This window comes from Mirounga angustirostris, unplaced genomic scaffold (assembly GCF_029215605.1).
Source record: "Mirounga angustirostris isolate CCGP_5_RB_7025 unplaced genomic scaffold, mMirAng1.0.hap1 SCAF_7, whole genome shotgun sequence".
Lineage (NCBI taxonomy): Eukaryota > Metazoa > Chordata > Mammalia > Carnivora > Phocidae > Mirounga > Mirounga angustirostris.
The window spans coordinates 47,825,699-47,843,623 of NW_026991715.1; the positions used below are offsets into that span (position 1 = coordinate 47,825,699).

Below are 17,925 nucleotides of genomic sequence, written 5' to 3' on the forward strand. Positions count from 1 at the left end.
TGGGGCTTGAACTCATGACCCAGAGATGAAGAGTCAGATGTTCTACTCACCGAGCCAGCCAGGTGCTCCTAGAAGTCTATTTTTTTCTCATATTTTAGTCTGGAGATTTTCCACTGACATTTCTTCAAGTTCATTACCTTTGTTTTGCTCCCCCCCCCCCCCCCCCCCCCGTTTTTAAAATCAGTTCTGGGATTTCCCTTTGGTATTTTTTAAAAAACGAATTCCACCTATGTGGTGAAATACTATAGTTTTCACCTATTTTCTTGACCATAACCATAATTTTTTTAAGTGTGATTTGGTAACTACAATTTTTATATCTCCTGTTTCTATTCGTGTTTTGATTTTAATCATTTTTACCTGGTTTATATTGTACATGATAAGTTTTGGCTCAGTGCTAAACATTGTTTAGGGAAAATTTGAGAGGCTTGGAATTTTGTTTTTTTCACCAGAGAGAATTTAATTTCTTCCAGGCAAGCAAATACAGTATGACTTCAACCTTGGTTTAGTTGAGGGTGGTCTCTTTCTGGTTTACTGTTAATCCCAATTTTTAGCCTTCTTGGGGTTTCAGCTGCAAGCTTTGGGTGTTTACCCAAAGTATTGCCTTGTTGGCCCTGAGCTTTAGTTTTTGTCTTTCCAGCCCTGAGACCTGGTGAAATCTCTTCCTTGCTTATTAGTCTTGTAGCTGCTGCTCTTACCGTGATTCCTTGTGGGCAGATAACCTCAAGGGGAAATGTACTGGTTCAGCACAGTTCCTTTCCCTTCTTTCTAAGACCCCTTGCAAGTCCTGGCTGCCTACATTGTTTTTAGATGCTGCATTAGTTTTTTAGGTCTGCCATCACTAACTACCAGATACTAGGTAGCTTAAAACAATAGAATTGTCTTCTCTTACAGTTCAGAAGTATAGAAGTCTAAAATGAAGATTCTTGTCAGGGCTTTGCTTATTCTGGAGGTCCTAGATTTTTAAACTAGTTGATTTCTAATAATTCTTTCATCCCAGATATCCTCTGATTCCTGATTCTCCATAGAATAACCTCACTCAGATTTTATAAAAGAAGTCAGTGGAAGACTAATACCTACTCATACACATTTCTTTTAGCAGCGATTAATTTTTTTTTTTAGGCCAACTATTTTTATATCAATAAGAGCAGATGTCAAAATACCACATTTCTTACTTTGGATTTGTCTTATTTCCTACTGTTTACTTTTTTGTGCTTCATATTTATTCAGTTGTGAAGGAGTTTTATGCTTATGAATTACTTGATGTGCCAATATTATAAGTAATGGAAATAATTCTGTTTGTTTACCAAAACTAATCAGAACCCCTCGTTTGAAAAGCTTTTTATTGTTAAAATTCAAAATAGTGTTTACCAGTGTTTATTGTTAGTTAGCATTCTTTTGCATAATAAATAAATCTTTTTACAGTGCTCTCTCAGAGGAGGAGAAATCTACTTTGCGTGCAGGGCTAATCACCAACTTCAATGAACCAGTAAACCAGGTTAGTGAGAAAATGAATGCCAAGTATTCTTTCTTTTGCCTTACTTTTTACTTCTTTCCCAAACTAATTTTGTTTTTTGCATTAAAAATGATACTTCATAATGTCCATTTGTGATGTTTATGGTTTTTAAATTCTGAGATTCAGTTTGAGGTGTTAAGAATTTTGGTTATATTTGGCTATTGTTTTAAAATTCACTAAGATACACACTATTGGAAGCAAGTCTCTATATATTTGTAGTCTTAGAAATTAATTTTAATGATTTATGTTATTCCCACCTCCTTTTTTTAAACTACAGGATATCTTCTCTGTTTCCTTCATCCATCACATTTTCCATTCTCACTGTGTACTCTGAGGGGGTTAGATAATAGATTATACAGTTCAATTTTTTTCTTTCCTCTAGAGTGCGATTTTTCTTAAAAGAGTAAGTTTTGCTTACGGTTACAAATCTTAGATTTTTACAAGATACTATTATTACACTTAATTAATTTGACTGTTTAAAAAGTATTATATCTTTAATATTTACTGTGTTAGCAATTAAAACAAACTTAAAAATATTAATTGAAAATAACAAAACCATTGATTGTTAACATAATAGAATTTTTAAAAATGAACCATAGCTCTTTACCCAAATATTTAGTGAGAAGAGTAGCGTTGTGTTTTTTTGCATATAGCCATGGTGTCTGGGTATTTAAAAGAAGACATCTAGATTTTCATATCTGCTTCTTCAGTTACTCTGTTGGAATGTATTATTTTGGGAGAAGTTACATGAAGAAAATCTAGCTTCACTGATGAGTGAGAGAAAGGGAGGATCTCATAGACCCCTGGAAAGTTCTTAGACCCATCCTCTCTTCGGAGGATTCATAGACCATACTTTGTGAATCACTCTTCAGTAAGCAGTTTTCAGTGAAATTTTATTCACTTTTGTCAAATGTCTAACTAACCAAAAGGTAATTTTCAACTGTGAATGCATTCCTTATCTGCTGATTTGATTTCATATGTATATTTCTGATGATTTTTTTCCCTTTAGATTGCAACTCAGATTGCAGTGCTGATTGCAAAAGTTGCTCGATTGGACTGTCCTAGACAGTGGCCTGAACTTATTCCCACTCTTATAGAATCTGTGAAAGTCCAAGATGATCTTCGACAGCACAGAGCATTACTTACCTTCTATCATGTTACCAAGACTCTGGCTTCCAAACGTCTGGCTGCTGATAGGAAATTGTTTTATGATGTAAGTGATTTAAAATAGTTAGATTTGATTATGAAAACTGCTACTGGTATAAAAATGTCTGTGGTTTTACCCTTCTAAATATTTTAATCAAAGACTATGAATTCTTTCCAGTGGACCTAAAAGCTTCAGAATAACAGATAACATCTGAAAGATTTTAAACTGCATAGTGATACAATAAGATTGCTTAGTTGCCAGTAAGCAGGGATTGGTTGGTAGAGAATGGTCTGAAGGCAGAGACTCTTTTGAGGCTTTTGAGGTTCAGATGGAAAAAAGAAGCTGTGATAAAGAGAACATTTATGAGGGATAGAGTTGAAATATAGAAAGTTAAATTTGACATTCTTGGGTAATTGATGCATGTAGGGCAGATGTAGGGAAGGAATCTGACATAACTGGTGGGTGAGACCCTTTATTGGGTGTTTTCGCACCATTTGTTGAAAAGACTTTGCGTTTTTCATTCACTTGCTTTGACATTTTTGTATTTGATTATTTTCACCTTAAAGTAGTAATTTTCATTTTGTTCAGCCTAGTGTTTTGGACTGCACCATGTAACACTGATAAGTCTCATAGTATTTTTAACAGTGTTCTTGTTTGCCTTTGTAATCCTCACTTTGAGGATATAATTTGGGAATCTGCATTTCTAATAGGCTTTCCAGGTAACTCTTACATATACCAAAGCTTAAGCCAGAATCACATTAGGTTCTCTACTTTGAACCCAGTTGGTTTAAATAGCCAATATTAGGTTTATCCAAGGATGTTGAGTGTAAGAGAAATTCTTTTTGTTGAAGGTTGCTTTTTAAATCCTTGTTGCTTTTGCTTGATAACCAACTAGGATTTAGGAAATGGACTGTTGATTCTTTCAGGTCTTTCTGTGAATTTCTTGCTGATTTTGCTTGACTTTATCTCCATCTTACACTCTTCTCCTTACTTTTATATTGGCTCTTTTCCCAAGTCAAATGTCTTGAAGGTTGAGGGTTGCAATTATTTTATGAAAGAGTACCCTTCTCCAGAAATCTGAATTCAAAGTTCAGCTTTCTCAAGTTGTACTCTCCTAATGTGTTGCTTCAGTTTTTAGGTATAATTTATATTTAGCCTAAGCAGTCTTTACGAATCATATCTAATCAGAGGCTGTATTCTGGATAGCTTGTTTGAGTTAGCTTTCTGAGCCCTTCAACTTTCTTGGTCAGTTTTCTTGTAGTATGAGGAGGCTGTTTCCTCTCTGTACACTGTAAAGTATAGGTCTTCCTAGCATCTTGAGCATACTGTTTATTCCATAGTGCTGACTTAGAATTGTTGACTTATCTGTCCGAGATCCACTTCACTATGAGTTTCATGAGAGAGAAATTTTAGCCTTTATTGTTATAGTCTTACAGAAGAATGCAGAGAAGTGGGTGGTGCTCAGTAACTGTCAGTTAAATGAATAAGTTGTGGAGGAGACTTGTTCTTAGATACCTTACAGATTTCAAAGTGGCGTAGTATAAAAGAGCAGGAATTTTGGGAGGATACGTAAAACTTAAGATACCTGGAAAAAAATTCAACTTAGCACCTTTCAATATGGATTGGAGTAGCTGAACCTGGAAACACGGAGCATAGTAGAGAGGGGAACACAATCATGTCTGATGGGTTTAGTGGGGTATGAGATATGTAGTTGAATTGAAGGGAGTATATATAGGAAGACATGATTATAAAAAGCAGTTTCGCTAGTTAATAAAGTAGCCCCTATTATTTTGGTAATCTGAAGTATAGGAAAGTTCTTTTAAAAATATTTTTACTGTGATGCTAAGATGGTCTTCATGTACTCAGTTAGTTTCCCACCTAAAAGTGTAAAGCCATAGTTGAGCTAGTTCTTCTAGCAAAGTAGTGCAGTGTACACTTAAAAGTAGAACCTGCTGCTCAGTGCAACCCAACAATTTCTATATCCTCTTTTTCTTTCACATTAAAATAAATTATGTTCTTTTGAGGGGTGGCTCAGTTGGTTAAGCGACTGCCTTCAGCTCAGGTCATGATCCTGGAGTCCCGGGATCGAGTCCCGCATCGGGCTCCCTGCTCAGCGAGGAGCCTGCTTCTCCCTCTGACCCTCCCCCCCCCCATGCTCTCTATCACTATCTTTCTCAATAAATAAATAAAAATCTTTAAAAAAAAACGGATTTTTTTTTTTTTTTATAAAACTATGCTTTTCATAGAAACCTGAATATAAAAATATTGATGTTAACTGTTTGTTAAAGGCTAAGTGATGTTAACTGTTAAGGCTAAAACTTAGAAATTTTAAAAACTGAACGGTTGATGATGAATAAATTCCCACTGAACAGTGTGTGTATTGTTTGCGTGATAGGGGTAAAAGGAACTGAAGCAAGGTGAAACCGCATTACAAGACCCTCAAACAGCATAGGTTTGAACTGTGCAGGTCCACTTATACACAGGATTTTTTTTACAGTACAGTTCTGTAAATATATTTTTTGTATTATTTTCATAGTAACGTTCTCTTTTTTCTAACTTTATTGTAAGAGTACAGTATGTAATATATATGATGTACAAAATATGTGTGTTAATCGACTGTTTATGTTACCAGGAAGGCTTCCGGTCAACGATAGGCTATTCATAGTTAGGTTTTGAGGGAGTCCAACGTTATTCACAGATTTTCAACTGCGTGTGGAGGTGGGGATTGCCCCTAACCCTTGTGTTGTTCAAAGGTCAGTCACACTTCAGAATAGTCTTCCTGATGAGTTAGTGTGTTTTCTAAATGAGCTAACAAAATGGAAACCACATAGCTACTTTGAGATGGATTGGTTAGTGCTAAGATCACTCAGCCTTATAGCAGAGACTTTCACACTTAGTCTTTAGAAACCTCTAACTTCATGATATCCCTAGGGAAAATTTCCAAATAGTTGAAATTGTGAATGGTAAATGTGAGTATACCAAGGTGCCACTTACATGGTATAACTCTAGCCTTCAGGATATTATATTGTAGTGAAATTTACTTAAAACATAAATGTGTATTTTGTTTTGTTTTAAAGATTTTATTTATTTGAGAGAGAGAGTGTGAATGAGAGAGAGAGTGCAAATGAGAGAGAGAGCATGAGCTGGGGTGGGGGGAGGCGGAGGGGCAGAGGGAGAGGAGGAGAGGGACAAGTGGACTCCCTTCTGAGCAGGGAGCCCAACATGGGGCTCGATTCCAGGATCCATGGGATGACCTCAGCCAAAGGTAGACACTTAACCGACTCAAGGCACCCAGGCACCCCATAAATGTGTGTTTCTAAGCAAATCATTAAATAGGTGAAATAGTTTGTTTTCAGTTTTGTTTGGGTGATTCTAATTGCCTCACTAAATGCATGTTGATCCTAGATCTTGTCTCTTGCTCTGCCAAATTTTATATTGGCTTTTAAAAACACATTTTTTAAAGAATGGCTTCAGATTTTACAAAGGGTCATTTCTGCTGTGAGCCTCTGTGGGGATTTGAGCTTGTATGTGTGTGTCTAGGCTTATATTAATAGGAGGGGAAGAAGAACCTTTTGGTGGGAACTTTTAAGGGAGGAGAGAGACTCATTGGGACTAGCTTGAGCCAGGAGGAAAAAAAAAAAAAAGCTGTGCACTGAGCAGAAGAGATTTTTAGTATAGCATGGTGCTTGTCTTTTCTATAGTATACAGACTGTTACTTGGGTCCTAGGAAAAGGGACTTGGAAAAAGAATAAAAACTCAAAAAATGTATCACTAAAATCTCTGTAAGTTGCTCATGAAGGAGTACTGTTTGTTCTATCCACATGACAAATACTGGGTTCCTATTCTGCCAGTCACTGTATTGGATGCCTGAGACACAGCTGTGAACAAAGATAAGGTCCCAAGTGGGGAGGAGGGTAGTTTGACCTTTTCCTTCCCCTTCATGAATTGTGATTCTTTGGATACATGAGAGCATCATTTAGGCACCAGAGGCAGAACACAGGTCTGTGGCTGTGCAAGGATTAGAGGACTTTAGGGATCTGTAACATGGGCCACAGTGTCCCTCCTGGGCCTGAGCTGTACCAGTGGCAGGTTTGAGAACAAAATGAAAACGAGGGTTTACTAAAAGATATGTAGGTAACAGATGCTACCAGTCTTTAGGAATGTCCTTCAGTGAAAATAAATAAATATCAGTTGAGAGACTTTGGCAGTTTGATTGGAAATTGTTTTTGAGATAGATCTTATACCCACCAGAGCTTCTGTCCTGAGACATTTTGGCAATTTGATATATATATGGTTCAATGGAAACAAATATATATTTAAGCTTTGTATTAAAGCAAAAACTGATTACTACCAAAGTAACTACCTTTTTGTTATTAATAACATACAGGCGTTTTTTAAATCTTACTTTTAAATTTTTTTTCTGGTTTAAATTTTTTTTTCTTTTTTGTATCTATTTTTTTAAATTTTTAAATTAACATATAATGTATTATTTGTATCAGGGGTACAGGTCTGTGATTCATGAGTCTTACACAGTTCACAGTGCTCACCATAGTACATACCCTCCCCTGTCCTTGTTTTAAAAATTTTAAAACATAGAATGCAAATGAAAAATATAAACTGCCATATATCCGTCACTTAGATTTAGCAGTTAACATTTTGCTGTTTTTGTTTTTTCACTTTTTTTCCTAAGGTGTTTTAAAGCAGTTTAAAGATTTAATGATATTTTATCACTAAATACTTGAGTATTCATCTGTAAAAGGATACTAATTTTGTTTATAATTTTTTAACTTTTATCAAACCTAAGAAAAATAAAAATAGTGATTTAGTACCATTTAATACTTTTAGCAGATTTTCTACATTATTCTCAAATATATTTTAACAAGTGGTTTGAGCCAGAAAAATGAATAAGGTGGGTATGTTTGGTCAAGTCTTTTAAGTGTCTTTAGAATAGTATTCATTTCCTTCCTTTTTTTTTTTTTAATGCCACTTGGTGAAAGAATTGGCTGACCAGTCTTACAGGATTTTGTACGTTCTACATCTCTTGGTTATGTGTCTTGTTGATGAGCTTGAGGTCAGGCAGGTTTGACAGCTATAGATTATGGGTAATATTTTGTGTCCCACTGTTAGTGATGAATTACAAGACTTTGATTTAAAACTTTCTCAGTTTGTTTCTTAGGAGAAAATTGTGAGAACCATGATATGGAAGCTAAAAAAGTGTAAGGATATTTTAAATGCTATGAGAAATAAAACTTCCCGTAATGGTTCCTTTTTGACAATCAGGGAGTGAAGTCTTTGCACTTATCGGTTAAAATCACTCAGCAGTCAGTGGGTGGCAGTGTTTCTTCTGGTTTAGAAAAATAAAATGCAAGTATTTGTGGTTTTTGTGAACCAGTACCTAATGTGTTTCATCAAATAGCTTATTTTCATATTGTCTCACTGAATTGTCTTCCTTTTCCCTCCACGTTTTTGAGAGGAAAATGTAGAAGAAATATTTTTATTTCGTGTACTTGCTTCATTAAATAATGAAACTGAGCTTCATTATTTTCCCTTTTCCAGCTGAGCTTCTTCCCAAATTCCTGTGGTTTCTTCCTTCATTCTCTTGTCTTTCTCCTTTTACCGTTGGGCTGAAAGGGTAGCGCCATTGCTTATTCTTCATTCTAACCATCTCTGTTTGGGTAGAGGCCTTTCGTTTGTAGGCTAGCTAAAAAGAACTTGAATTAGAGCTTTAATGTCCTCAACTAGGTGCTTAGCTCCAGAACTGAATACGAGACCAAGGAGAATGTCAATTAAAAATTTCTTCTGGCAATACTGCTGATTCTTTCTTGATTTTTGCCTCAAATGCTGTATGCCTTCATTCAGCAATACCTGCCATTTGCCATGCTACTTAGGTGCTTTTCATATTTATAGGACTAATTAAAGTGGTGCTTTCATACTATTAATTTTCAGGGCTAGCAAGCAGGAAGAATTAATAAAGATCTAACTTTGCCCTTAATGTCTGTAACTGTTATGGCATTTTTTTTTAAGAAATGGGGATGAAAATTTCAAAAATTGCTGAAAGTTGCTTAAGGTAGAATGGAGAGAACCTTTGATTATCTGAATTATGGGACTTTCTTAAACATGTTTTAGAGTGAAATGATAAATGGAAAAGAGGACGATTTTATGGAGCAAAATGGAATTTTACTACAATGACTTTGATTCCACCATAATGAAAAACTTCCTTTTCTTCACTTTTGTGACAGTAAGAACCTTTGGTACAGTGTTCACAGATGTTCTGTGGTATATTTTGTTTATTTTGTTTTTTGTGTTGGGAGTCAGTGGGGAGGATTTTATGTTGGGTATATGTACTATAATTTACATTGTGCATATGCAGGTGGTGGAACTCTGAAGGGTTATTCTCCTGGTAACAGAAATAGTGCCTGAAAAAATTATAACAACGTAGTTTTGCCATTTTGCTAATGTTATTGTAAAATACCTTGAAAATAAATCTGACATTTTTTTTGTTAGGTAGAATGCAGCAGGAAGTTACTCACAGAAGAGGTCTCAAATAAGGCAGTCGAAAACTCTCAGCAGAAGGAAGGAGGGGAAGGGACAAAAGCGGGAAGGAATGTGTTTTGTCTTGCAAAACCAACAGTTCTGGCCAAGGAGAGGACCAACTACGTGTTTCACTTGAGAGCCCCTTACTAGGTGTATCTCCCTTGTTAGCCCCTACATGAGCCAGTTTGAGCTGGATTAGAAGTGAGGACCTGTGCAGAAGCCCCCCTGAGTTGTCCTGAAGTTACCTTTAGTTCATTATAACTCTGAGGTCTCCTCCTGTGGGCAGAGTTTTCATACATAGGACGTGTGCACTAGGAAGCATGTTGACATGCTAGGCAAGCACAGTTGAACCAGAGTGCTTATGTGAGCTCCCTGCTCCTGCCCCCTGATACACTGAATAAAGGTTTCCTGTACTAACCTCACTGAGAGAGAGTGCTTTGAGAGCTATCTCCTTGTCTCCTTATTTGTAGCAAATAATACAAAGTTCTTTGCTTTCAATACTTTCTTGGGTTGTGTTGTATTTGATGCACCCCTAGCGGTGAACCTCCTGAGTTCAGTTATGTTATGCTGGTGATTTAGGATGGTAGATTATCCCTTACAAGTTTTTTTCTTCAGCTGGTGTCAGATTCCATTTGGTCAACTTTTTTTCTCAAGCTTAATCTTACTTTTTAATTAAGGAACTAGGGAATGGTTACTGTTGTTTTCTTTATTGCATCTGGCATGCAGTGCTAGAGGAGTGCATTGAGAATTAGATGAAAGGCACTGTGACTGTTAGGATTAATGAATGGGACTTGCTCCAAATTTTATATACATACAAAGATTGTATATTTATATATGAACAATGTTCAATTTATATTAGCTGTCTTGCATAGGTACTCCATGTAAATAATAGAACAGAAGTTCATGTTTTTCTGTTGAGTGTTGTACAAAGGAGGGTTGAGACTTAACGGAAGAATTTGTTAGGTGAGATTCTCATTCAAACAGTTTATTGCATCCATATTAGCAGCAGTATTGATCTTGGTGAGTGTGGGGCAGTTTTCCTTTTTATTGTTATGGAAAAGAAAATTCTACCATTATTGAATTGTTACATAACTTTTGGAGAACAGGATTTGCTATATTGATTCTGAATGTATAGGGTAGTATCTACTTAGTATTTGTATTTTGGTATTAAAAAGTTTTAACAGAATTTATACAACTAATGTTTGTTTCTTTTACCAAATTACTATGTAGTTAATTGCTACATACTATATTAAGAGGCATTAGAACATAGAGGTTAAAAATGTAAGCTCTGAGCACCTTCCTTGGTTTCAGTCCTGTCTCTTTCTCTTGCTAATTACACTCTTTGCTCTTGGGCAAGTTACTTAACCTTTCGACACCTCAAGTGAGCAGGGAGTCTGATTGTGGGGCTCCATCTCAGGACCCCGGGGTCATGACTTGAGCCGAAGGCAGATGCTTAACTGACTCAGCCACCCAGGTGCCCCTGAAACAAATAGTTTTAAGAAGGAGATGTGAAGGAGGGCTAGAAAGTAAGTTGTAAGCAAGAGACTGCTTTAGAGTATAATGGTTTTCTGTTCTTATTTGAAATTGGGGTATGTCTCCCCTTAGATTTTATTTAATGTGTATGTATAAAATGGGTCTAAAAATTATGGCCAGGGCTATAGACTTCAGTTTATTTTGTTGAAATATTTGCTGCAATAGAAATTATACTTTAGTTTAAAACGTTGCTTTTAGGTCTTATGTATCATTACTACTTCTTCCCTGCCTCTAAATCTCTTTCATTACTTTCTTGGGTTGTGTTGTATTCGGTGAACCTCCTGAGTTCAGTTATGTTATGCTGGTGATTTAGGATGGTAGATTATCCCTTACAAGTTTTTTTCTTCAGCTGGTGTCAGATTCCATTTGGTCAACTTTTTTTCTCAAGCTTAATCTTACTTTTTAATTAAGGAACTAGGGAATGGTTACTGTTGTTTTCTTTATTGTGTATGGCATGCAATGCTAGAGGAGTGCATTGAGAATTAGATGAAAGGCACTGTGACTCTTAGGACTTTTAGGATTAATGAATGGGACTTGCTCTTTCACTTTATTCTGGCAGACAAAAGTTTGATGATTTACATGTTTGGAAAAGTATAGGATGCTCTAACTTACATTTACCAGTAAGTGTAATAAAAATTAAGTTGATGAATTTTTCCAATTCTAGATGTATATTTTAGCCTCATAGTCTCAGAAAGGACTTGATTTACTAAGAAAAATATTGAAGTTCACTATAGTCCTAAGTAAAGCTTACACATTTTTTAAAGTGTTTTTTTTTTTTCTTCAGATTATATCCCTTCTGATTAGAATGAATATTTGCTTCTCTGTTACAGTATTGTTCCCTAGGATGATACCAATTTTAGACCCTTAACTTTTTATGATATTGCTGCTTGCTGTAATAAGGTATTGAGCTAATTATCACTACTGTATTTTGACTATCATGAAACATTAAGATTAAATAATATAATTTGATTTTACTTTCTAATATATTCCATGTGTATTTGAGAATATGCTGAATTTATTTATTAAGTAGTCATTATACCTGTTTTAAGCATATGCACAAAATAAGGGAGAGCCAAAGCTCTGATCAGTTAGTGAATACAGAAGGCCTTTTAGATTTCGACAGTTTATTATTTATTTTGGACAGAGAAAAGAAATTAGACACATTGGTACCAACTCCCTGTGATTTTTGTTCCACATACCAAAAAGAATGACCAAGGCAGTATGGGCTGAATGACTCAGGTACAAATTGTGGGATGCCCCATTGCTAAGGAGCCTCTTCTAGCCCGTAACTAAGTGGTTTTTTTTTTTTTTTTTCTGCAGCTCTATTTTGAAGGGGGTGGGTCAGAGAACTTTATATCTCATCAGAACCCAGGAAGTGAGGAGGTGAGCAGGAGATGGTCTTGTAGAAGTTCCTTACAAGCTTTCCATTTCTTGTTTTCCAGGAGGATTGTAATATGTTCTGCTGATACTCCTATTAGTTGTGTTCAAGTCTTTGCCTTTGTGGCCTATGTAGATACATGCAAAGTCACCAGGGGGATTTGGCAAAGCTCTTTTCCTACACCTGTAAGCATAGACCATTAAAATTATTGAATTAAAATAATAGAAATGGGATTTTTTTCATAGAAGTTTTATTTATAGGATTGCATTTCTGACTGGTTTCTGATGCCTGAAATTACTATAAATCCAGTGTTTAGTGAAGATGATATACTCTTATCTGGAGTAAGAAAAAGTATTCTAGAGTATGCTAATGATAACTAGTCATTCATGTGTACTTTTTTTTTTAAAGATTTTATTTATTTATTTGAGACAGAGAGAATGAGAGAGAGAGAGAGAGAGCACATGAGAGGGGGGAGGGTCAGAGGGAGAAGCAGGCTCCCTGCCGAGCAGAGAGCCCGATGCGGGACTCCATCCAGGGACTCCAGGATCATGACCTGAGCCGAAGGCAGTCGCTTAACCAACTGAGCCACCCAGGCGCCCTAATGTGTACTTTCATATCATTTTTATTTAAATTGAATGGCCATGTAGACTCAGCTGGATTGCTCTTAGACCTTCTGGAAAAACAAACATAAAAAGCTGAAGATACCCCTGGAAATGGTTCTGCCTCAACCTGGGTGGCAGAGGCCAACTGCATCCCAGTGTGAAAGTGAGGTTTGTAAATATCAGTACCTATTAGGAAATCAGCCTGACAAGCATTGTGGTTTGTATGTTCCTGCATTAAATGCCTTAAAACCATAATGGGTAGAACCGGCAGAACACAGAAATTTGATTCTTTTGTAGTAGTATATTATTATTATTATTATTATTATTTTTAAGATTTTTATTTATTTTTTGACAGAGAGACAGCGAGAGAGGGCACACAAGCAGGGGGAGTGGGAGAGGGAGAAGCAGGCTTCCCGCTGAGCAGGGAGCCCGATGCGGGGCTCGATCCCAGGACCCTGGGACCATGACCTGAGCCGAAGGCAGACGCTTAACAACTGGGCCACCCAGGCGCCCCTTAGTATACTATTTTATATGTTATACTCAATGACAGTCTGTCACTGTTTTAAAAGCTGAATGTTGCAGCATATTAGTGGGAGAAAAAAGCTATAATAGAAAATGTCAGACTGCAGTGCAGGCATTAGACTAAGTACTGTTTCAAGAAAAACGAGTATTTCAGGTGTGTATATGTGTGTTCACAGCAGCAGCAGAAACGGTCCTTGATACTGTACGTTCTGTCTTAAAAAGTTTGAAACGTGATAAATGACTTAACTATTTCACATCTCATTGAAAATGACATTAAAACTGTAATTAAAAACGGACCTAAAAGTTGAAATGTATTACTCTGTAGATCTCATTGATTACTGAAATCTGTGTTTTTTATGAACAAATTTGTTGATATTTCTTTGCAGTTAGCATCTGGAATTTATAATTTTGCCTGCTCTCTGTGGAATCACCATACAGACACATTCCTTCAACACGTTTCTTCTGGCGGTGAAGCTGCAGTTCTAAGTTCACTAGAACGAACTCTGCTGTCATTGAAAGGTACTATTAAACTTGGTATGTTCATTTTTGGAAATGACATACCTCAGAAGAATCAACAGATAGTTCCTCTGATGGATTATCTGCTCTCACTTGCCCTGGGAGAGTATGTGGTTAGTCTCTCCCTCACATACAAGGCCTTATTTGTGGTTGGTTTTTCGTTAGTGAGAACAGCCTTTCCTCAAGGAATTTGTGGGATAAAAGTGTGGGATAGTTTTATGTTATAGTCACATTTCTGGGGTCTCGGGGCTCTGAATATGTTCCTTTCAAATATTTCTGCCTTTTTTTTTTTTTTTTTTTTTTTTGCTTCTACTTTACACTTCCCTTTCTGGGCTCCTGCCCTTATCATTGCTGTGCTAACTTCACTAAACTTCAGTCCTCAAGTGTTCGTTGAGCTCTGTCTCCCAGGTCTGTTTTCCATGAGAACTCAGCTTCTGTCTGTCTTGTTTGTACGTCAGGCTCACTTGGATTTTAGAAGGTGCTTGATGGCATGCCATCTTAGCCTGTGTTTTCCTGTGCTTTGCTTGTAGGGATCCCTTGGCATAAATTTCTATTTTATCTTCCCCGAGCTGGTTACCTTGACAAATATATTCTGAGATTCCTTTCCTTTACAGAACACTCATGCTTGGCTCATTCTCTTTTTCTTCCAATCTTTCTCCTCTTCTGGTGCCTAGGCTTTTTATTAGTTTGTATTTCTTAGTTTGAGCTCAGGCAGCCTTTAGTGCTCTTTCTGTGGCTCGTTTTGCATCCTTTGGCTTTACTTATAAGCCCTTTTGTCATACTCCTCTTCGTACCGTAGGATACTGCTGTACACTCTTGGCACTGCTCTCGTGCATCACTTACCATTGATCAGACAGTGGATGCACAGACTTCAAACTGTCAGCACATTTTGGTGAACCTTGGAGACAAAAGCGTGAATGAATTTAAGGGACTGCTGACAAGTAAAATTCATTATACAGGTGGTTGGTTATATAAGTGAGTGGAGATGGTTTTGTCAACATCCTTGAGGACGAAATTTAAAAGGATTTAGAGATAAACATTTATCCAGAAACTGGTATAAGGTTATGTGTACAAGACTTGTGTAAGTTCTGTATTTAATGATTAAGGAATTTTCACTAGTGCTTTTAATTGTGGTTTTCTTACCTTACTGATTTCAAAGAGTAACTCTGACAAAAAGGATGCAGCACTAATCTACATTAGCCTGATTTTAGCTTTCCAGTACTTCCTTGTCTCAGGGTCTTAGGTACACCGTAGCATTTCTAAGATATCTTGACCTGGAAAAATCCCATAGCATTTCCTTTTAAAGTATTTGTTCTGCCCAGCTGTAAATTTCTATGACTTGAGCAAAACTTAAGACTACAGTTTTTGTTATATGTAATCTGAGTCTATACCTGTGTGCACTTAGACATGCATATATATAATCATTATTTCAATAAATTTGTGGTTAGGTGTTTGACACTAGATAGACATAATAAAATGGTTACACAAATATATGTAAAATGACACGTGACAGTGGTCTTACAATATTATGGTAACTGACAATGCGGTCAGAAAGGACTTCCTGAGAAAGTGATGTTTGAACCAGAATCATCGTAGGGTAAGTAGACGTTAACCAAGTGATGAAGGGGGAAAGAAAGGACTGTCCCAGGTAATGTGGAGCAAGTACTTTTGTGGGAATGAATGAATCCAGAATAAGGGACTCAGTTTGAATCCTGTTTTCTCCTATGATGATGAGTAACTTTTGAGTTGCATATAATTGTAGTTTGAAACTGATAGTTTTGTGGACAGTTGCGTTCTGAACTTTTTTTTTTTCCACCATTACCCCCTTCTAAACCTGTTTTTAGTATACTGCCTTTGAGCTTCACGTCATGAACCCTAACTCTCAGTTACAGAGGTAGCAGTGCTATCTGTAACATTTTCTTAAAGTGATGTGACTTTGAATTTTGTAGTCTCTGTTGCTGCCATCTTTGTGTTTCTGATTTGTGCTGTTTTACATATATTATTCTATTGAATCCTTTAATAACCTTATGAGGTAGGACTTACTAACACAGTTTACAGACAAAGAATGTGAGATCTAGAAAAGTTGTCCAAAATAATACAGCTGTAAACATCGGAGCTGGGATTTAAATATAGATCTGACTTCCAGTCGTTTATCCTGCTTGTCTCCCTGTGTACACCAGTTACTCATAAAATGTGATGTTTGTTTATACTTGAGCGCTGTAGTCTATTTCAGATTTGGAAATAGTTCAGCTTTTATATCCTTTATAGGAGATACTATATTTTCATTAATGTAGTCTAAAACTAAATGAAGTTCTTTGGTCACTGCTGAGACATAATTTCATGGTTATGGAATAGAGAGATAACTTTCTCAGTTTCAACTTATAGGGGTTATTGCTAGTGAGAAGTACTAACAGTTATAGCAATTAAGTTTTGCAATATAGTTTTAGAAACATAAGTAGTTAAGATATGTGAGAAGAACACAGCTTTTTTTTTTTTTAGAATAACAAAAAAATATTTTACTAAAACATAAGATTTTCAGAAGTTTCCAGACAAGCCATACAAAATGGTCACAAGCTTTTTCTTGAAGGAAGGATTCTACACTTGACAGCAAAGTCACAATGTTATTAGTGAGGGCTGTGATGTTTGTTTAATGTTCCCATTTTGGTTCAAACAATCAAGCTTGTCCATCTACAGCATCTAAATGAAGTTAGGCTTGGCTAGAGAGCATATTCTAAAGAGCTGGTTAGCTGCTTTTAACCAATGCAATTAGATCACCATAAAAAGGGGGAAAGGAGCCCATAAAATTAAAATAAAACTACCTCTCCCCCTCAAAAAAAGTAATAAAGAAAAACACCCACACCCCTGCAGCTAACCCTGACAACTACCTTCATTCACAGTGCTTTATACTCAAACCATGAGGGGGAAAATGAATAAAAGCCGAGAAGGGCCACTGCTTTTAAAGGTTTCACAACAATCAGATGGTACTTCTAGCCTCTGCTCATGCTTTACAGCAGTGAATCAGGACAAGACATAGATTTGCTAATGTGCGTTTAATCACCAAAGGACTGAAGATGTCTGGGCTTTTATTCTGTAATGTTTCTAAGACTGTGTCCATTAAATGCAAACAGAAAAGGAAGAAGTCTTGGCAGAACAGGAGAAGTGATGCACACTTGATGATCAGATTGATTTTAAATATTATTCATGGCATATAGCCTAGTCCATGCTCTAGCTGTTTCTATGGCTTGGGCATCGTTGGTCTTCCACTGCTCCGCTGCATCATTTGCTAATGGATCAGCTGGATTGCGAGCACTTAATAAAGCCTGGACCGATAGCAGAACTGTGCAGATCTGCAGTGCTGGGGACCCTTTATCTTTCAAAATATCTAAACATATTCTTCCCAACTTGTCTACATTAGGATGATAAATTTTGGTCATGAAACATACTTCAGGGGCTGCCATGGGGTATTCTTCTCTGTTTGGAATAGTTCAGGCTTAAAAGTCCCTCCCTCAAAGGGGGAATCCTGGGGGCCAGCAAAGACCACATGAAAATAATGGGCGTTGCTCTCATCTGGTTCTGCCTTTAGTGCCAGGAACTGGTTCTGCCAGCAAACGCTGGGTTGCCTTGATAATCCTGCAGGGCAGCCCGGCCATCTTGTCAGATCCCGAGTTCAGCCTCTGGTCCAAACTCTCAAGAACACAGCTTTTGAGTCATAAGAATTTGACTGTCATTCCATCTTTCCTACTTGGAAACAAACCAATGATCAGGGATTACCTTTCTTTATCTATTATATGAAAGGATGAAGTTAGAGTAACCCCCAGTCTTGATGAGGCTTTGTGATTCTGAGTCTTTGTTATGATTATGATTTTATAGGATAAGATACGAGGCATTTAGTGCAATAAAGCTCAATTTTACTTTTCAGTGCTGCGTAAATTAACTGTTAATGGATTTGTGGAACCTCATAAGAATATGGAGGTGATGGTAAGTGAAAGCAGTTACTGATTCTTTGTGGCTTTGGGAAAGTGCTTGGTATTTTCCTGAATGTTTTAAAGCTTATTCTTTTTACTTGGCATTCATTTACAAGTTTTTATTAAGTGACCTTTTACCATTTTGTATGTGTTATACTATACTTTTTAGACTTATGGCCTTTTTTTCAGTATATCAAAGCAGCTCCTTCATGAAG

General features: G+C 36.6%; 1 protein-coding gene and 1 pseudogene across 10 annotated transcripts in view; one reads left to right on the forward strand and one right to left on the reverse strand.

Annotated features, from left to right (window-relative positions):
• IPO11 (importin 11) overlaps positions 1-17,925 on the forward strand; it is a 208,025-nt gene that overhangs the window by 42,326 nt on the left and 147,774 nt on the right. For 8 of the 10 annotated variants that reach the window (XR_010413081.1, XR_010413079.1, XR_010413082.1 and 5 more), the window contains exons 4-8: positions 1,423-1,495; positions 2,523-2,726; positions 12,048-12,110; positions 13,616-13,748; positions 17,665-17,723. Coding sequence is in view for 6 of the 10 variants with exons in the window: in XM_064596162.1 (XP_064452232.1) it covers positions 1,423-1,495; positions 2,523-2,726; positions 12,048-12,110; positions 13,616-13,748; positions 17,665-17,723 (532 nt within the window). In the remaining 4 variants the exon portion in view is untranslated. Of the gene's footprint in view, positions 1-1,422; positions 1,496-2,522; positions 2,727-12,047; positions 12,111-12,169; positions 12,291-13,615; positions 13,749-17,664; positions 17,724-17,925 lie in introns of all 10 variants that reach the window. The other 2 variants (XM_064596164.1, XM_064596160.1) reach the window with 2 other exon arrangements.
• LOC123858273 (ubiquitin-conjugating enzyme E2 N-like) lies at positions 16,249-17,395 on the reverse strand (annotated as a pseudogene).